This window comes from Babylonia areolata, chromosome 14 (genome assembly GCF_041734735.1).
Source record: "Babylonia areolata isolate BAREFJ2019XMU chromosome 14, ASM4173473v1, whole genome shotgun sequence".
Classification (NCBI taxonomy): Eukaryota; Metazoa; Mollusca; class Gastropoda; order Neogastropoda; family Buccinidae; genus Babylonia; species Babylonia areolata.
In genome coordinates, this window is record NC_134889.1 from 13,856,316 (window position 1) to 13,873,589 (window position 17,274).

At 40.3% G+C, this 17,274-nt stretch overlaps 2 protein-coding genes across 2 annotated transcripts in view; one reads left to right on the top strand and one right to left on the bottom strand.

The window, feature by feature from the left end:
• Window positions 1–530: 530 nt before the first annotated feature.
• Window positions 531–12,441, top strand: LOC143289497 (surfeit locus protein 1-like). Its single transcript, XM_076598483.1, has 9 exons — window positions 531–643; window positions 1,883–1,999; window positions 3,747–3,868; window positions 4,920–5,099; window positions 6,746–6,818; window positions 7,495–7,542; window positions 8,326–8,443; window positions 10,190–10,271; window positions 11,727–12,441. The coding sequence occupies exons 1-9, from the start codon at window positions 605–607 to the stop codon at window positions 11,833–11,835; spliced, it is 888 nt and encodes a 295-aa protein (XP_076454598.1). The 5' UTR covers window positions 531–604; the 3' UTR covers window positions 11,836–12,441.
• A 3,146-nt stretch (window positions 12,442–15,587) lies between these two features.
• The window catches only part of LOC143289843 (carbohydrate sulfotransferase 11-like), a 42,007-nt gene continuing 40,320 nt past the window's right edge, over window positions 15,588–17,274 (bottom strand). The window contains exon 7 of the mRNA XM_076599028.1: window positions 15,588–15,969. Within this exon, the coding sequence (XP_076455143.1) occupies window positions 15,636–15,969 (334 nt within the window). The 3' untranslated portion in view covers window positions 15,588–15,635. The remainder of the gene's footprint in view (window positions 15,970–17,274) is intronic.

A 17,274-nucleotide genomic window follows, 5' to 3' on the forward strand; every position in this document is an offset into this window, starting at 1 on the left:
AAAATATAAAAAAAAGAAACACACACACACACACACACACACACACACACACACACACACACACACACACACTGACGCACACAGAGAGAGAGAGAGACGGAGAGAGAGACACACACAAACACGGTTGACACACACACACACACACACACACACACACACACACATGTGCGCGAGCGCGTGTGTGTGTGTGTATGTGTGTGTGTGTGTGTGTGTGTGTGTGTGTGTGTGTGTGTGTGTGTGTGTGTGTGTGTGTGTGTGTGTGTGTGTGTGTGCATGCTCTTAGGCCTACTTCAATAAATGAAATGATTTAATGTTAATGAAATTTTAAAACAACAACAACAAAGACAAACAAGAAAAAAGATAATTTGCATCAGTGGACAAAAGTGTATAGGCTGCAAGACTGTTTTTGACTGAAGTCCGCACCTCGATCAGTTCCACTTAGGAGTTATTGGAATTGCAGCAGCAGTAATGACAGCAGCAGAGTAGCGATATGTTTGTCTATATTTCGGCATTCAGTCTAAGTCGTGGGGAATGGGAACCTGCCTCTTCCAAGGGACGTTACTATCAAGTTAATGTTCTCAAGCAGACAACAGTGTTTTGTAAGATGCGTGCATCCAAGTTTGCCCAGATACTGCGTTTGTTGGTGAGATTAGTTGTCATTTTTATATATTTAGGATCATCGGTTTTCTTTTTGCTTTTGTTATGAAAATCGCAGTCATTCAGAAGAATGGATGCGTTTTGATATACGCATCACGTAATACTGACACAGCTTTTGACTTTCACTTTGACTTTTCTCCTGTAATCTGTTCTGCTGCCGTGTATACTGGTCCGGTTTACGCAGCCAATCTGTTACACGTAGAGAGTGCAACAAAGACGTTTGACTGAGTCTAGTTTTATCAGTCAATTTAAAGAGACTTAGGCTGGTCAGGGTTTAAAATTTTTTTTTTTATGATATATGTTACCAAAATGTGGTGTTTCTATTTCTTTGAAATTATTATATAGTTGCTAATGAAGCTCTCCCCACTTTGTCAGTGTTATTTTACAGTGTAGCCCATTCGACTAAAATAAAAATGATGAATAATACTATAGCAATCAAATTGTGTACCAGTAATACATGTCTGCTAATGAATTAAATATCGTGTTTGTGGGGGGGTGGGGGGGGGAGAGAGGGTGAGAGAGAAAGAGAGATGGTTTGTTGAATGCTGGCCTCAGGCCATTATGTAAATATAAAATTAAAGTGAAATTTTAAGCACAAACTGACACAGAGTGATAGAGCACTTGCGTGTCATGTCATGTATTATATGTGTATAAAGCATGCAGGAGAGGGAGCTGGTGGGATGCTGCAAAAAACTCACTTGTCTGTGCTCGCATAATATGTGTGTGTTCATGAGTGTGCACTTTCACACATGCCCATGCATATGAATATCATTTATAATGTGACTTTGTACATCTTTAGTGATTAAGATCTAAAAGCAAGAGTTGCCAAGACAAGGTAAGCACTGTACAACTGACAGAAAGGGGTCAGGAAAAGAGCCTAGTGTACATTTTGCCTTATATGATGAGGTGTATTCTGTTCACTTTAAATGTCCGTGTGTGTGTGTGTGTGTGTGTGTGTGGTTGAGCATGTGTGTATGTATGTGTGTGAGCATGTGTGGGGGGGGGGGGGGATGAGGTGGGGGGGGGGTCTGGGTGGGCATCTTATATCAAAGATGGTAACTGTGTAAAGTTGTCACTATATCAGATCTAATACCCATATATATATATATATATATATATATATATATATATATATATATATATATATAATACATATATATATATATATACATCCAAGTGCATGTATGCGTCTACATTTGTCCATATACATCAATCCCATTTACAGGTACCAAAACAAGCATGGGCAGAGGTTATCAGGCGAGGTGCTCAGACACAATCACCCAGACTGTCAAAGGCAGTGAAGCAACATCAAGCCTTTGGAGAGAGTGGATACCCATTGCTTGTAAGGACTTGTGTGAAATCTAGCTTCTACAGAAGTCCATATATTTCTCAGTGTGAACATGAAAAATACGCAAATTGCTTAAACTTGCTTGATGTGTGTTCTTGAGATGATAACAATAGCAGGATTCATTTTGATATAATTTTTTTTTATATGTTTGTCAGTTCAGAAAGAAAATCATAATCATTTTTATGATATCAAACTGGAGAATCTGAAGCGTTTATGTTCATTCCTTAAGCATGTACATTATGTACCAATGTAGGACTGCAAAGTGAAATTGTTTGGGCATTGTGATATATGTGACTGGTTTTTTTTAGCATTTGGATTCTTTTTAAGTATTTTGACTGGTATTAGATATTTGTGTATGTTGTTGAGATGTTATTTGGGAAGGGGGATGAGATCGATTTTAAGCATTATGATTTTGGATGTCTATTAATTTGGCATATTGGTGTATCTGACCGGTTTTAAGTATTATGATTTTGGATGTCTGTTAATTTGGCATATTGGTGTATCTGACCAGTTTTAAGTATTGAGATTGGGTTTAAGTATTGTGATATCATTTTTAAGTATTGTTGTGTTAGTGTCATGCATTGGGATTTGTATGAAATGTGCATTATTTAGATATTGTGATGTATGATGAGTGTGATTTTGTGTACAGAGATCTTTGTGTGTGTCTGAACGTACTTAAGTGTTTGATTACATGTCTGTGCTGGGTTATGAATGTTAGATTTTCATTTTTGCGTTTAAATGCATTTTTACGTGTTGGTTTTTACATTGTACATTGTAGTTGAGCATATTTAACATGGGAAGGTGCTATATAAATTAGATTATTATAATCATTTTATATTAAATTTGCTGATGTGGAAACCTTGACCAGGAGTAATGAAAGAGTTTTGAAGTATTGAAACAGCTGATTAACTCAAAGAATGGAGATACAGTTACTGAGACCATAACTAAGAGAAGTGTTGGAAATGTATTCTAAAGCAGATTTGAGTATCAGCTGTAAAAAACTGTTTGAGCCATTGCTGCTGTGTGCACATGTCGTATGATAGGTATAGAGACAAGGGCAGAACTTCCTTTTTGAGTAAGTGTCTGGATTTGTTTTTATATGCCTTTTATTTATATGCTAGCTGAATTCATAGCATAAGCAGACTTGACTTGAAGTTGTGTACCTTGTTAATGGCGAGTATTTGTATTTTTTACTGTTTCAGTGTTTTATAGTCTCCTACTCCTATCTGATAACTGACAGTGTGGGATGTGTGCAGCAATCAAAGAATAATGTTGGGGTGGAGTTGTGGGTGGGGGCATTTATTAGACACTGGGTGTTTAAAACTTTGATTACAGTACATGTGAAGTTGTGTGTATGTGCCTATGCTGAGACTGTGGCAGTAGTGGTGTGTGTGAAGCTGTATGTGTGTGCCTAGACTTAGGCTGTGGTGGTGTGTGAAGCTGTATGTGTGTGCCTATACTGAGGCTGTGGTGGTGTGTGAAGCTGTATGTGTGTGCCTATACTGAGGCTGTGGCGGTGTGTGAAGCTGTATGTGTGTGCCTATACTGAGGCTTTGGCAGTGTGTGAAGCTGTATGTGTGTGCCTATACTGAGGCTGTGGCGGTGTGTGAAGCTGTATGTGTGTGCACAGACTTTGGCTGTGGTGGTGGTGGTGTGTGTGTGTCTAGACTGAGGTTGTGGTGTTGTGTGAAGCTGTGTGTATGTGCACAGACTGAGGCAGTGAGGGTGGTGGTGTCACCAGGTGATCCCACTGGCCACATTCTGTCTGGGCACCTGGCAGGTGAAGCGTCGCTTGTGGAAGCTGGACCTGATCGAGTCCCTGGAGAAAAAGACGCAGTCTGCCCCCGTACCTCTTCCCCTCAAGTGAGCTTAACTTCCCTGCTTGCCTGCTTCAACCCAGATCCATTAGTATACATGACTGTGCTGTACATGACGAGTTTTGTTTCAGTGGAAAAGGAGATGTATTGAAGCAGTGAAATTTTCTGTCAAGAGAAGCAGGGGATTTGAAGAAGGCTGTAAAGGATTTGGGGGATCAAAGAAGGGTGGAAGCAGGAGGTTTGGGTGGGATGGGAGAATGAAGTTGTTTAGCAAGGAGGCAGATTTTGAGAGGAAACTGCTTAAGGGATTTCAATGTTGAATAGTTTGAATGAAGTTATTTATTTTGTTAAATTGCATGCTACATACTCCTGGAAATGATTATACATTACTGTTCTGCAAACATATTAGCCACACCTTTTGTCTTTAGCAGGGAGTTTAGCAGGGGGTGTCCTGCATGTGTTGGGTCAGAACAGGCACTAGTGAACACCATGGAAGTGACTCCACAGCAGGGCAGAGTCTCCTCTGGTGTGTGGCCCCCTGGCACTAACATTGATATCTCCCTGTTGACTCCTGGCACTGGGGTTGCTCCCGATGAAACCAGGCATGGCTAGTGTTGGTGAGACTCAAGATGAATGCACATGATCGACTGAAACAGGATTGTTGATAGGGCAGCAAAAGAAAACACACAAAAAAGGGTTTGGGGTGGTGGTGGTGGAACATGGGAGCCACTTTGTTGATTGCTTGTATAATTGTTCCTGTGGACAACAGTAGAAGTGACGGCAATATGCAGCATGGTGGTGCCTTGCCAGAACTGGTTTGGCATTGAACTTCTGATCCAGTGTTCACCAGTGATCCAAGTTCAAGGCCTTGTTTCCGTAAGGTTTTGTTTCTTTGGGAAAAGCACTTTACTCCAATTTTCCTCTCTCCATTCATGTGTGAATGGGTACCTGACTTCCACCGGGAGAGGTTAGATATGGAGCGAGGAGAGGACTGAGTGCTGCCTTTCTGCCCCAACCCCAGTGGATACGAATTCATTGCCGCTGTGGTCGTAAAAGGCTATGGGACATTTAACCCAATTTTTTACCGTATTGTGCAGCTTGGAAGAGGTGTTAGACCTGGAGTACCGCCCAGTGACCCTGCGTGGGGAGTTTGACCATTCCCGTGAGATGATTCTCGGCCCTCGCAGCAACGTCCTGAAGGAAGGAGGTGGTCTCGTCTCCGTCGGCAACCAGACAGGGGCCAACATCATCACGCCATTCAAGCTGGCGGATAGAGAGTATGTCTGTCGTTTGTGGTTGTGGGCTTTTGGTCCAGGGTGAGGGTTGCTTGTGTGCCTGATACGTCTCTGTTTTTTTTTTGTATGTACTTGTTTGGGGTGGGGATTTGGGGGTGGGTTGTTTTTTGCGGGTGTGTGCATTTTTTTGTTTTGTTCGCGTTTTTGTTTTTGTTGTTGTTGTTTTTCTGGCGGTGGGAGGAAGTGTAGTGATGGTTGATTTTATGTTTTGTATCCATGATTTATGCAGTTGTTGATGTTGTGTGGCCTATATTTATATAATTTTTCCCCAAAAAAATATTTGTAGGGAAAATCAGTTATGTGCTAAAACTGCGACATGGTGATGATGATGATGGAGTTTTTTCCTCGACATAATCAGCTTTTTTTTTTCTTTTCTTTTTTTTCGAGTGGGGTTTTTTTTGTGGTTTTTGTTTGTTTTGTTTTTGAGTGTGTGACATCCATTGTCTGAAAGCTCTTAAAGCTGTACATTTTAAGTATAGTTTGAAGACGACACCATCATTTACCTAGTCTGCTGACTCTTTTTTCCTTCATAAGCTGTGTTGTTCATCACCCCCCATCTCTCTCTCACCCTCCCTATTACCCCTCTTTTTATATGTTGGTGTGGTTGCTGTTTTGAAAAAGTTAACTGCTTTTGATTTCTGATGAAATCATGGTACCATTGTATTTTGTAGGTTTTTTAATCCATGGCTTTTGAGTTGTATCACAGTGCCTGATATTGCCTTCCGTTTTTTAGGTGTCAGGGCAGTCTTTGAATCCATGGGTTTTGAAGGGAAGTTTGTAAATCAAAGAGGGCAGACATTCCCTGTCCCTCCCTCTCTCTCTCTCTCTCTCTCTCTCTTCCTCCTCCAGGTGAATTTTTAACCAACAGATGTTGGCACAAAATAACACAGCATCCAGATTTTGTGGATAATGTTCCTAGTGATGCTCAAAACGTGTGCAGGCAGCTGTCCTCTTGCAGTGAGCGATGCAAAATTTAGTAGACGCCCTGGTGCTGTGTGTCCATGGAAAAAAATTCATTTTGCAGGAAGATGCCAGCATGTTTTTTGGTTTTTGTTTTTTGTTTTTTGTTGTTGTTTTTTTGTTTTTTTTTTTGTTCAGTGGACAGATTTATTTTCATGGAGGTGTCAGAGCGTGTGGATTGATCCATATATATGCTACACCACCATGTCTGTGTTAAAAAAGGGGGAAAAAGCAGATGCTGACTGAGATGTAGACCAGCATGCTGGTCAAGACTTTGGGAGCCTGCTCTGGTTTGCGTTATGCATTGCCATAAAATTAAATGACATAATTAAACAAAATAAACAAATAAGTAAACGCATTAAAATAGAACAAAATGAAAGGTTTGTAGAAGGGGAATGATTGAAATAACATCATAACAATGAGCCACGTTCAGTGAACCTGTGTGCACACAAATACGCATGCATGCTGAGACAAGCATGCAAATACGAGCGTGTGCACGTGCACACACTCACAGACACCAGAGACACACACACTGACACATAATGAACATGCAACAATTTACAATTTCACTGACACCCATCCCCAACTTTATGAAATTTCTTTGAAAAAAAATTCTTAAAAAAAAAAATTTTTTTTTAGATAAGAAAAGATTTGATATCTGTGTGCAGGGAGACAATTCTCGTCAACAGAGGCTGGGTTGCGTCCAATCAGATTGATCCCAGAACACGACAAGCTGGACAGGTTTGCAGCTGATGATTTACTGTTTCCACTTTTTTTTCCTTTTCTTTTGTATGAATGGTGAAATGAATAAATTCAATAATCAACTTAGCTGATTAATCAGTTAATCTGTGAGTCAAATCCTTTCTGCGTTTGTCAACTGCAGCTTTCAGGTTCACTTGTATTAATGACTGTTTTTACCCTGCCATGTAGGCAGCCATAGTCTGTTTTGGGGGATGTGCATGCTGGGTATATAAGTGTTCTTATAACTAACTTGACACTGATATGGATTACAGGATGTGTTATGTGCAGTTGTTGTTTTTTTCTGCTATTGTTTTCACAATGGAGATGAATGCATTAGCAGGTCAGCGCATATTTTGGTCTGGGATATTGGAAAAATCTCCTCCCTTAGCCCACCAGGCACTTGTGCCAGGATCAACTTTGCAACCCTCATTAATCGTAGTGCCTTTGTGAGTGACTGCAACAGTAGGTAGTGCACGTGTGTGCTTCCCCCCTGCCCCCTTGACCCGTGTGTGAGGAGTCAGTTGCAGTGATTCGGGTTACAAAAAAATGGGTGGCGCTGTCAGTGTAGCGACACGCTCTCCATGGGGAGAGTAGGCCGAATTTCACACGGAGAAATCTGCCGTGACAAAAAGAGTAATACAAAAACAAATACAAATACAAATATTGTGTATCACAGGTCCAAGGCACTGTGGACATCTCTGGCATTGTGCGGTTACAAGAACAGGTCAGCAATTGTTTGCTAGTAGTAGTAGTGGTGTTACTATCATTATTACTGTCATTGTTATTTATCTATCATTATCATTTATATTGTTGTTGTCACTGTCATTATTGTTGTTGTTGTTGTGATGATGATCATTATTGTTTTTGTCATTATTGTTATCATGGTTGTTTTTATCATTGGGCCTGAGGATATCTCTGTCATTGTACGGGTGCAGGAACAGGTCAGCAACTCTTAGCTTTGGTACGTTGACTGTTGTTATTATCGTAAGTAGTCGTAGTAGTTGTAGTAGAGTTGTTGTGCTGTTATTATCATTGTGATTATTGTTATTATTGTTATTATAATGATGATGATGATTTTTGTCATTATTATTATTCTTGTTTTCGTTATTATGATTACCATCATTGGGTCTGTAGGCATCTTAGGCATTGTGGAAGTTAAGCAACACTTTGCTTTATTACTAATACTGTTGTTATAATTATTGTTATTGTCATTATTATCATAGCTATTTTTCTTCTTCTTTTCCTTCTTTTATTTCTTTCTTCTTCTTTTTCTTCTGCTTCTACTTCTTTTTTTGTTTGTTTGTTAATTGAAGCTTGTTCTGTTGTTAAATACATACATGCTCATCTGCTTGTGTGTCAAAATCTGAAATGAAAAGGAAAAGCTTCTGGCTTGTACAGTGATTATAAATCTGTTTCTTGATTGTTGACATATATCCAAGGTATGGTGAACATTGCAATTTTTTTCCTTTTTTTTTCTGTTTTCTTTTTCTTTTTTCCACACACACAGCGACCTCCCTTTATGCCAAAGTCTGACCAAAACTCGCAAAGCTACTGGCTGTACCGTGATTTGGAGGCGATGGCGAAGAAAGCCGGGACTGCCCCTGTTTTCATTGACCAGGATCAGAGTGAGTTCATGTAGTTATTTCCCCCACCCCACCCCAACACCCGCCACCCCCTTCCCCTCCACACACACATTTCCTACCCTCCCATGGTGATCCCGGGGGCTCTTTCAGGGTGGATAGTATCCAGCACCATCTGGAAATTCTGTGCTAGAAATGTCCTCTTTTCTGTCACTTTGTTTCTTCCTTTTTTTTATATTTTTCTTCTTCCTGTCGTTTCCTTCTTTTGTGTTTAATGCTTTGTTGGTCAGGTCATCATTTTGTTTTTTCCTCAGAGAATTCCTTGAATAGTTTTTGGCCTTTTACTCGACTTGATTATGCACTCTTTCTGTGTTGTGGTTTTTTGTGTGTGTGCCTGGGAAGAGTGAGTCGCCCGTTGGCAGTTTTTGGTTTTATGCATGCATGCATACAAGTGAATGCATTCAGACATATTTATATGTGCGTTTGTCTGTCCCTCTGTGAGCATGTGTGCGTGTGTATTTTTGTGTGTGTGCATGTGCGCCCATGTGTTTGTGTATGTGTGTGCATCCACATGTATGTGTGCGTATGCATGCACATGTACATGCACACGCATGTGTGTGTACATGTGTGAGCGTGCACATAAGAGAGCATGTGTGTGCAAGCGTTTTTCTGTGCCGTCATATATTGGACAACATGTAAAGAGAAGTCCACTCTAACGTACATGTGCATGTGTGTGCATGACTGAAACCTGAATGAATGGCACAGAAAACAAATGGTGAGCACCTGAAATGCAGCAGCTGTCAGTCAGCTCTGCCCAGGTAGGCAGCCTGTTGTTCAAATGACTTCCTATTTGGAAAGCACTTAGAGCTTGGTCTACAATTAAGGATATGCACTATACAAGTGTGATGAAAATAATTTTTAAAAAATAATGGTTCATGTACAGATAGGCATGATGTAAGTATTGTGATGAAGATGATAATATGGTAACTTAAATAGCACCTATCCTCAGCCAGAGACCAATGTCTAAGTATTTTACAAAGAGTCATTTCCACAAGCTCCCTTACCTGTCTTTATGCACTCATCATTCATCTCCTGTGTCATTCCTTCAGGTTTCAGTCACACACACACACACACACAACACAACACTACACACACAAATAAACAAACAAACAAACAATTGTTAGCAATTTATAAATTATCTCCTGCAACACTGGAATTGATTTCATTTCTTTCCAACAGACAACAGACTATCTTTAAACGCGTTTGCATCATATTTTCTCTACAACAAATTTGGCGTTCCACAAACCCCCAAGCCATGTCGGCAGCCATACTTTGTTTTCAGGGGTGTGCTTGCTGGGTATGTTCGTTTCCTTAACCCGCCATGTTTGTTTCCTTAACCTGCCAAACGCTGACATGGATTGCAGGATCTTGGATGTGTGTATTTGATCTTCTGCATGCTATATACCCACAAAGGGGGCTCAGGCAGTAGCAGATCTGCACACATTTTGACCTGGGAGATCAGAAAAATCTCCACCCTTAACCCACCGAACATCGAACTCAGGAAACTCAAGCAAGAATCCAGCGCTCTAATTGGCCACTGCACCTGTCAGCATCAATTATGGAAAAGAAAAAAAATCAGTGGTGCATGTACTGATAGGCACTGTGTTAGAATTGGCAATAAAAATGATATTCAGTCATGTGTGTATGTGTGTGCGTGTGCGTGTGTGCTGTGCATGTGTGTGTGTGCGTGTGTGTGTGCTCGTGTGTGTGTGCATGTGTGTGGTGGGACAGAGACGAGTGTGCCAGGGGGACCCCAGGGAGGACAGACCCGCGTGACCCTGAGGAACGAACACATGTCCTACATCATCACCTGGTGAGTCCCCCCCCACCCCACCTCCTCTCCCCACTTCCTCCACTATTCTGCAAACCACAGACTCAGTGGTGGCCTGCTGGTAACAGCGCTCCACTAGGAAATGAGCGTCCTCACGTCTGAGTGGCATGTATGGATTGGGATTGTCATGTTTTTATTAATTGCTTCTCTGTGTGTGTGTGTGTGTGTGTGTGTGTGTGTGTGTGTGTGTCTTTGATGTATTTCTGATCCTTTTTTTAAACTTTTTTTTTGGGGGGTAATCTTGGGATGAAAAGTTAAGTGGAAGGGCTATGTCCTCAGCACAGTCTTGACTGATTTGCCTTAAAGAGCTCAGTGTTTAAGATATATTTCATGAACTGTGTTGCTTTGCAGGGATTTTGGGGGTGGTGGTGGAAGGGTTGACATAGTTTTGTGTTTAATATGGTTGATTTTTTCTTCTTTTTTGTTTTTTTTTTTCGTTTGGGCTGTGTTGATGCGACACTTTGCAGTTGGCTGGACTATCAGCTACCCGTGGAGCGGTGGTCTAGTGATTGTGTGCCTGACTAGGAAGTGTGTCTGTGAGTTCCAGTCCCACATGGACAGCAATTTTTACTCCCCACTCCTGTAGAACTTGAGTGGTGGTCTGGGTGCTGGTCTTTCAGATGAGACGATAAACTGCGGTCATGTGTGCAACACGTGTGAAAGAACCCACAGCAATAAGAGGATTATCCCTGGCAAAATTCTGTCGAAAAATCCTCTTTAATAGAAAAAGAAATCCTTTTGCAGACAAATTAAAAACAAAAACAAACAAAAAAGGAAATACAATGGTTGCGCTGCACTGTGGTGACACGCTCTCTCCCTGAGGAGAGCAGCCTGAATTTCACACAGAGAAATCTGCAGTGACAAAAAGTCCTGCAATACAATACAGTACATCACATGGAGTGATGGCCTAGAGGTAAAACATCCGCCTATGAAGCGAGAGAATCTGAGCGCGCTGGTTTGAATCATGGCTCAGCCGCCGATATTTTCTTCCCCTCCACTAGACCTTGAGTGGTGGTCTGGACGCTAGTCATTCAGATGAGATGATAAAACGAGGGCCCGTGTGCAGCATGCACTTAATGCACGTTAAAGAACCCGCTGCAACAAAAGGGTTGTTCCTGGCAAAATTCTGTAGAAAAATCCACATCGATAGGAAAAACAAATAAAACTGCACACAGGAAAAAAAATATTTAAATGGGTGGTGCTGTAGTGTAGCAACATGCTCTTCTTGGGGGAGCAGCCTGAATTTCACACAGAGAAATCTGTTGTGATAAAAAGAAATACAAAATACACCAAAAAAAATACAGTACAACACAATATGATACAATACATAAAAATGCAATGTAATACAGTACAATACAAAACAGCACAATTCAGTAACACAATACAGTACAGTACAGTACAATACAATACAGTGTAATGTGGAATGTGTTGATTCAGGTATTCATTGTCCCTGATCACGTTCATCATGTGGTTCCGTCGCTATCGCCGCCCCCCTCCGCCCGACGCAGCTGTGGAGTTTCTGAAGAAGAGGCAGCAGAGGCCTTGAGGAAAATCCACAGCAACAACCACAACACAAGCACCACCACCACCACACCACCACCACTACCACCAACACACCACCAACAGTACCACCACCACCACACCACACCACCATCAGCCAGTGGGAGGAAAACCTGCAGGCAGCCCTGAAACTGCTGATTTGTTGCTGGTAATCTTGGGGGGATAGAACTTGGAATGTATAAACTTTGTTCTTTCTGACCATCATGAAAGGTGTTTTTTTGTAGATGTCATTTGAGAACTATGTGCATTTATAGTAATTTTACTTGATTTTTGTTACATGTGTGTGTGTATATGTGTGTGTGAGAGAGAGAGACCATAGTTATGTGTGTGGTGGTGTGGGAGGGGTGTGAGGGAGGAGGGTTGTTTTTGTTTAGGTTTTTTTTGTTTTCCATTGTGTTGTTTTTGTTGTTGTTTTTTTTGTTTTGTTTGGTTTTTTTTGCAGCTGGTGAGGGGTGGATGAGAGGCTTTACTGATATTCTAATTTTTTTTTTTTTTAATAAATAGATTTGTATGGGAGCTGTGCCACGCATGGGATGATATCTTTTGTTGGTCATTAACAATGTTCTGGGAACAGTAAAAATGATTTTGTTAATTTTTTTTTTTCCTTTATCTGTCTGTGTGAGAGAGAATAGTATGATTGTGCAAGTACATATGAAGACAGGATCGTGTGTACAAGTGAGAGATTTGTTTGTGTGTGTGTGCAGAGTGTCTGTACATGTGACAGAATTGTTTGTGTGCATGCGTGTGTGTGTGTGTGTGTGTTTCTGTCAGTGTAAACACATGTGAGAGTGGATTGTGTGTACCTGTGAGAGAATACTGTGTGCGCGCTTGTGTGTGTGTGTGTGAAAGCACATGTGAGAGTGGATTGTGTGAATGTTTAAGTGCATGTACTTGCTTATGAGAATGGTGCGTGTGCGTCTATATGTGCATGTGTGTGTGAGGGAGAGAAAAGGGAGGTATACTGTTTCTATCCCTACAAATCATGTCGTACATAAACAAAGGAAATAAAAGTGAACAGTGTATACTAATTAGTTGTAAAAATCAGGGAAGTTTTGTGTTAAAAGATTGCCTGCAAAACATCTTTGATTCGTTCACTATTTTTGGCTTGTCCAGCTTAACGTTTGTTTCTTTCACTCTGTGTTTGTTTAGTTTTTTTGTTTTTGTTTTCCGTCATTTGTCTTCTGAATAGCACTGAAAATTGTTAGTTGGGGTAGGGAGATAACTAAATTTCCTCTGTGTGCAAATGAACACAAACTATTTTCCGAAATAGATAGAACTAAAAGATGACAATATTGATAAATGGAAAACAAATACACAAACACAGAAAAACACCACCACACTTCATCACTGTTAAAGGTGACATATGTATTGAACATAATCAGCATCTGTTGGAATTGTATATTATTTTGTGTGGTAATTGTGGAAATAAAGAAAAAAGAAGAAAATCTTGTTGAGTGCTGGACACAAAAGCTCTTTGTTCCGAAAGCATAGTCAGTTGGCAAGAGCACCACACCATAATATTTCTCACAGACTTTCATGCTTTGTCCACACTCTCTTCAGCATGTCAAAAACATTTTGACTTGTGTTGATGATGCAGCATATTAACGTTCAGGTTAATGGTCGCATCATTTTTTAGTGTTAATAATGCAGCATATTAACGTTCAGGTTAAAGGTCGCATCATTTTTTTGTGTTGATCATGCAGCCTATTAATGTTCAGGTTAAAGGTCCCATCATTTTTTCGTGTTGATAATGCAGCATATTAACGTTCATGTTTAAGGTCCCATCATTTTTTTGTGTTAATAATGCAGCATATTAACATTCAGGTTAAAGGTCCCATCATTTTTTAGTGTTGATAATGCAGCATATTAACGTTCAGGTTAAAGGTCCCATCATTTTATAGTGTTGATAATGCAGCATATTAACATTCAGGTTAATGGTCCCATCATTTTTTAGTGTTGATAATGCAGCATATTAACATTCAAGTTAAAGGTCCCATCATTTTTTACGGCCATCAGGACAGTGATTTTGTATTCACTGTGTCTACATTGCTCAGTATAGGAAGGCGGGGCCCACAATGCCGAAACTGGGCCTCAAACGCTGATCACTGGTGAGAGTGAATCAGAAGTCCAGCTCCGAACGGATATTGCAACGGCGCCTCCAAACCTGGCATATACCTGAAAATATTAACTTTACAAGCCATGCTGTTAAAAAAAAAAGATACAGCATTAAAAGCGTGAGATGTTTATAATGTGATTTGACAATGGAACAAAGATAAAGGTATAACAAAGAAACAGACTGTATAATCATAGTCTTTCAGATGAGATGATCAACTGCATGAGGATCCTGTGTACAACATGCATGTAGCACATGTAACAGAGCTCGCAGCAACAAAAGGGTTGTCCCTGCCTGGAAAAATCAAATAGAAAAATCCACTTTGACAGTAAAACAAATATATTTGTACTCAGAAAAAAAGAAGAAAAAAAAAACAGTCTGGGTGCAATAGCTGAATGGATAAAGCATTAGACTTTCAGTCTGAGGATCCAGCGTTCGAATCAAGGTGGCGCCTTGGGTAAAGGGTGGAGATTTTACCAATCTCCCAGGTCAACATAATGTGCAGACCTGCCAATGCCTGAACCCTCTTCGTGCGTATACACACGTGGAAGATCAAATACACACGTTATAGATCCTGTAACCCATGTCAGCATTCGGTGGGTTATAGAAACAAGATAATACCCAGCATGCACACCCCTGAAAACGGAGAATGGCTGCCTACATGGCTGGGTAAATAAACGAAAAGGTCATACACATAAAATGTTAAATGTTACATGCTTGTCTGAGTGTGTATGTGTGCGTGCCTGAAATCTGACTGAATGACACTGGAAACGAATGATGAGCGCCCAATGGCAGCCATCAGTCTGCTCTACCCAGGCAGGCAGCCTGTTGCGTAAATGGCCCCGTGTTTGTAAAGCGCTTAGAGCTTGGTCTCCGACCGAGGATAGGTGCATATAAGTATCTATACCAATCAATCTATCAATATTGCACTGTGGTGATGTACTGTCCCTGGAGAGAGCAACCTCAGTTTCACACAGAGAAATCTACTGTGACAAAAGTGAAACAATATGATACAGTACAGTTCAACTCGTCACAATACATTACAATTATAATACAACACAAAACAAGCAGTATATGGTAAAATCATTTTTATCATTGCCTCACCGGCCCCTGGATCAGCCATTTACACTTTGGGAACATAAGCATTCTTTTTAGCTATCTCTGGGCATGCTTTTGAGCTACTGTCTTGCAAACATGCACTAACGGGAAAAATGATAAGTTATCGCTTCAGGGCTGTGGCCCAGCAACAAAATGGCAAAGACGCATATAGAATATGCCATAACAACCACCACCACCCTAGCCCAGATATAGTTTGGATAGCACTTGCCTCCTCTGCTGTTCTGATGGTCATAGTCGGACATGACTATCATAGAAATATGTTTATTTATTTATGTATAGCCCAGCACGTACAGTAGGGTATCTTTTGGTGCCAGTTGGTAAAGTGCTGAGCTTGATGGAGTTAGAAATTTATTAAAAAAAATAAAAATCAGTAGGAATATTCGCTGCCCATTTTGTTGTCATCCTGCTCCTACCTCCCTCACTCTCCCCTCCATCCCCCGCCCACCCCCGCCCCCACTTTCTTGGGATGGAACATCCCATCAGCAATATCATCTGAGGATGGTGTCGTTAATTATGTAGATTTGAATCCAAAAGTAAGATTTCAACTATATTCATTATTCACTAGTGCCCCTGCCAAAAATATCCCCCGGACGTTTCTCGTAACCGAAATACTCGAAATCTTTCTGGTAAACCGACACAAAGCGTTCCCGCAGCGCCAACGGCAACGCACGGTAGTGCTCGGACATGGCTGCTCTCCTGTGAACACTGGCCAGCTGCAGCTCTTCCCAGTGGGTCTCCTGCTCGCGGTACACCAGTCGTTTGAATGTGTCCCTGTTGATAACGTGCAGTCCCTGCAGAACACTGCTGTTACTGGAGGGAGGCAGGAGCCCGTTCAGTTTGAAGGCTGCCCATAGGCGTTGAGCGAGTTGCAAGGGCGTGGTACAGTTCCTGTGTTGGAAGGGTGGTAAAACACAATGGAACACGTTATTGTATATATAGGCCTTCGTTCAGAAACTGAGGGGACAAACTGTTTTAAAGTTTCATGGTCACAATTTTTGGGAGTCGGTGTTTCAGGGACTGAACGGACAAACTATTTATTTAGAAATTAGTGTTTCGCGGATTTTACGGACGGAATATTTAGCAGTCAAAGTTTCAGGGAGTAGAGTCACAGTCTTGAGGATTGTTTTCATGAACAAAATATTTTGATGTCAATGCTTCAGTGACTATTTTCATGGAACAAAATGCTTAGAAGTCAATGCTTCAGTAATTATTTTCATGGAACAAAATGCTTAGAAGTCAATGCTTCAGTAATTATTTTCATGGAACAAAATGCTTAGAAGTCAATGTTCCAGTAATTATTTTCATGGAACAAAATGCTTAGAAGTCAATGTTTCAGTGAATATTTCCATGGACAAAACATTTAGAAGTCAATGGTTCAGTGATTATTTCCATGGACAAAACATTTAGAGGTCAATGTTTCAGTGATTATTTCCATGGACAAAACATTTAGAAGTCAATGTTTCAGTGATTATTTCCATGGACAAAATATTTAGAAGTCGATTATTTCCATGGACAAAACATTTAGAAGTCAATGTTTCAAAGTCAATGTTTCAGTGATTATTTCCATGGACAAAACATTTAGAAGTCAATGTTTCAGTGAATATTTCCATGGACAAAACATTTAGAAGTCAATGTTTCAGTGATTATTTTCATGGAACAAAATGCTTAGAAGTCAATGCTTCAGTAATTATTTTCATGGAACAAAATGCTTAGAAGTCAATGTTCCAGTAATTATTTTCATGGAACAAAATGCTTAGAAGTCAATGTTTCAGTGAATATTTCCATGGACAAAACATTTAGAAGTCAATGGTTCAGTGATTATTTCCATGGACAAAACATTTAGAGGTCAATGTTTCAGTGATTATTTCCATGGACAAAACATTTAGAAGTCGATTATTTCCATGGACAAAACATTTAGAAGTCAATGTTTCAAAGTCAATGTTTCAGTGATTATTTCCATGGACAAAACATTTAGAGGTCAATGTTTCAGTGATTATTTCCATGGACAAAACATTTAGAAGTCAATGTTTCAGTGATTATTTCCATGGACAAAATATTTAGAAGTCAATGTTTCAGTGATTATTTTCATGGACAAAAAATTTGGAAGTCAACGTTTCAGTGATTATTTTCATGGACAAAATATTTGGAAGTGAGTTTTCAGTGATTATTTTGAATTATTTTCATGGACAAATT

Bases quoted from the DNA above. Each gene is read 5' to 3' on its own strand.
- LOC143289497 (XM_076598483.1), top strand. From the start codon at position 605: ATGCGTGCATCCAAGTTTGCCCAGATACTGCGTTTGTTG. The intron at 644-1,882 runs GTGAGATTAGTT...TCCCATTTACAG, and splicing joins CCCAGATACTGCGTTTGTTG to GTACCAAAACAAGCATGGGC. The intron at 7,543-8,325 runs GTCAGCAATTGT...CCACACACACAG, and splicing joins TTGTGCGGTTACAAGAACAG to CGACCTCCCTTTATGCCAAA.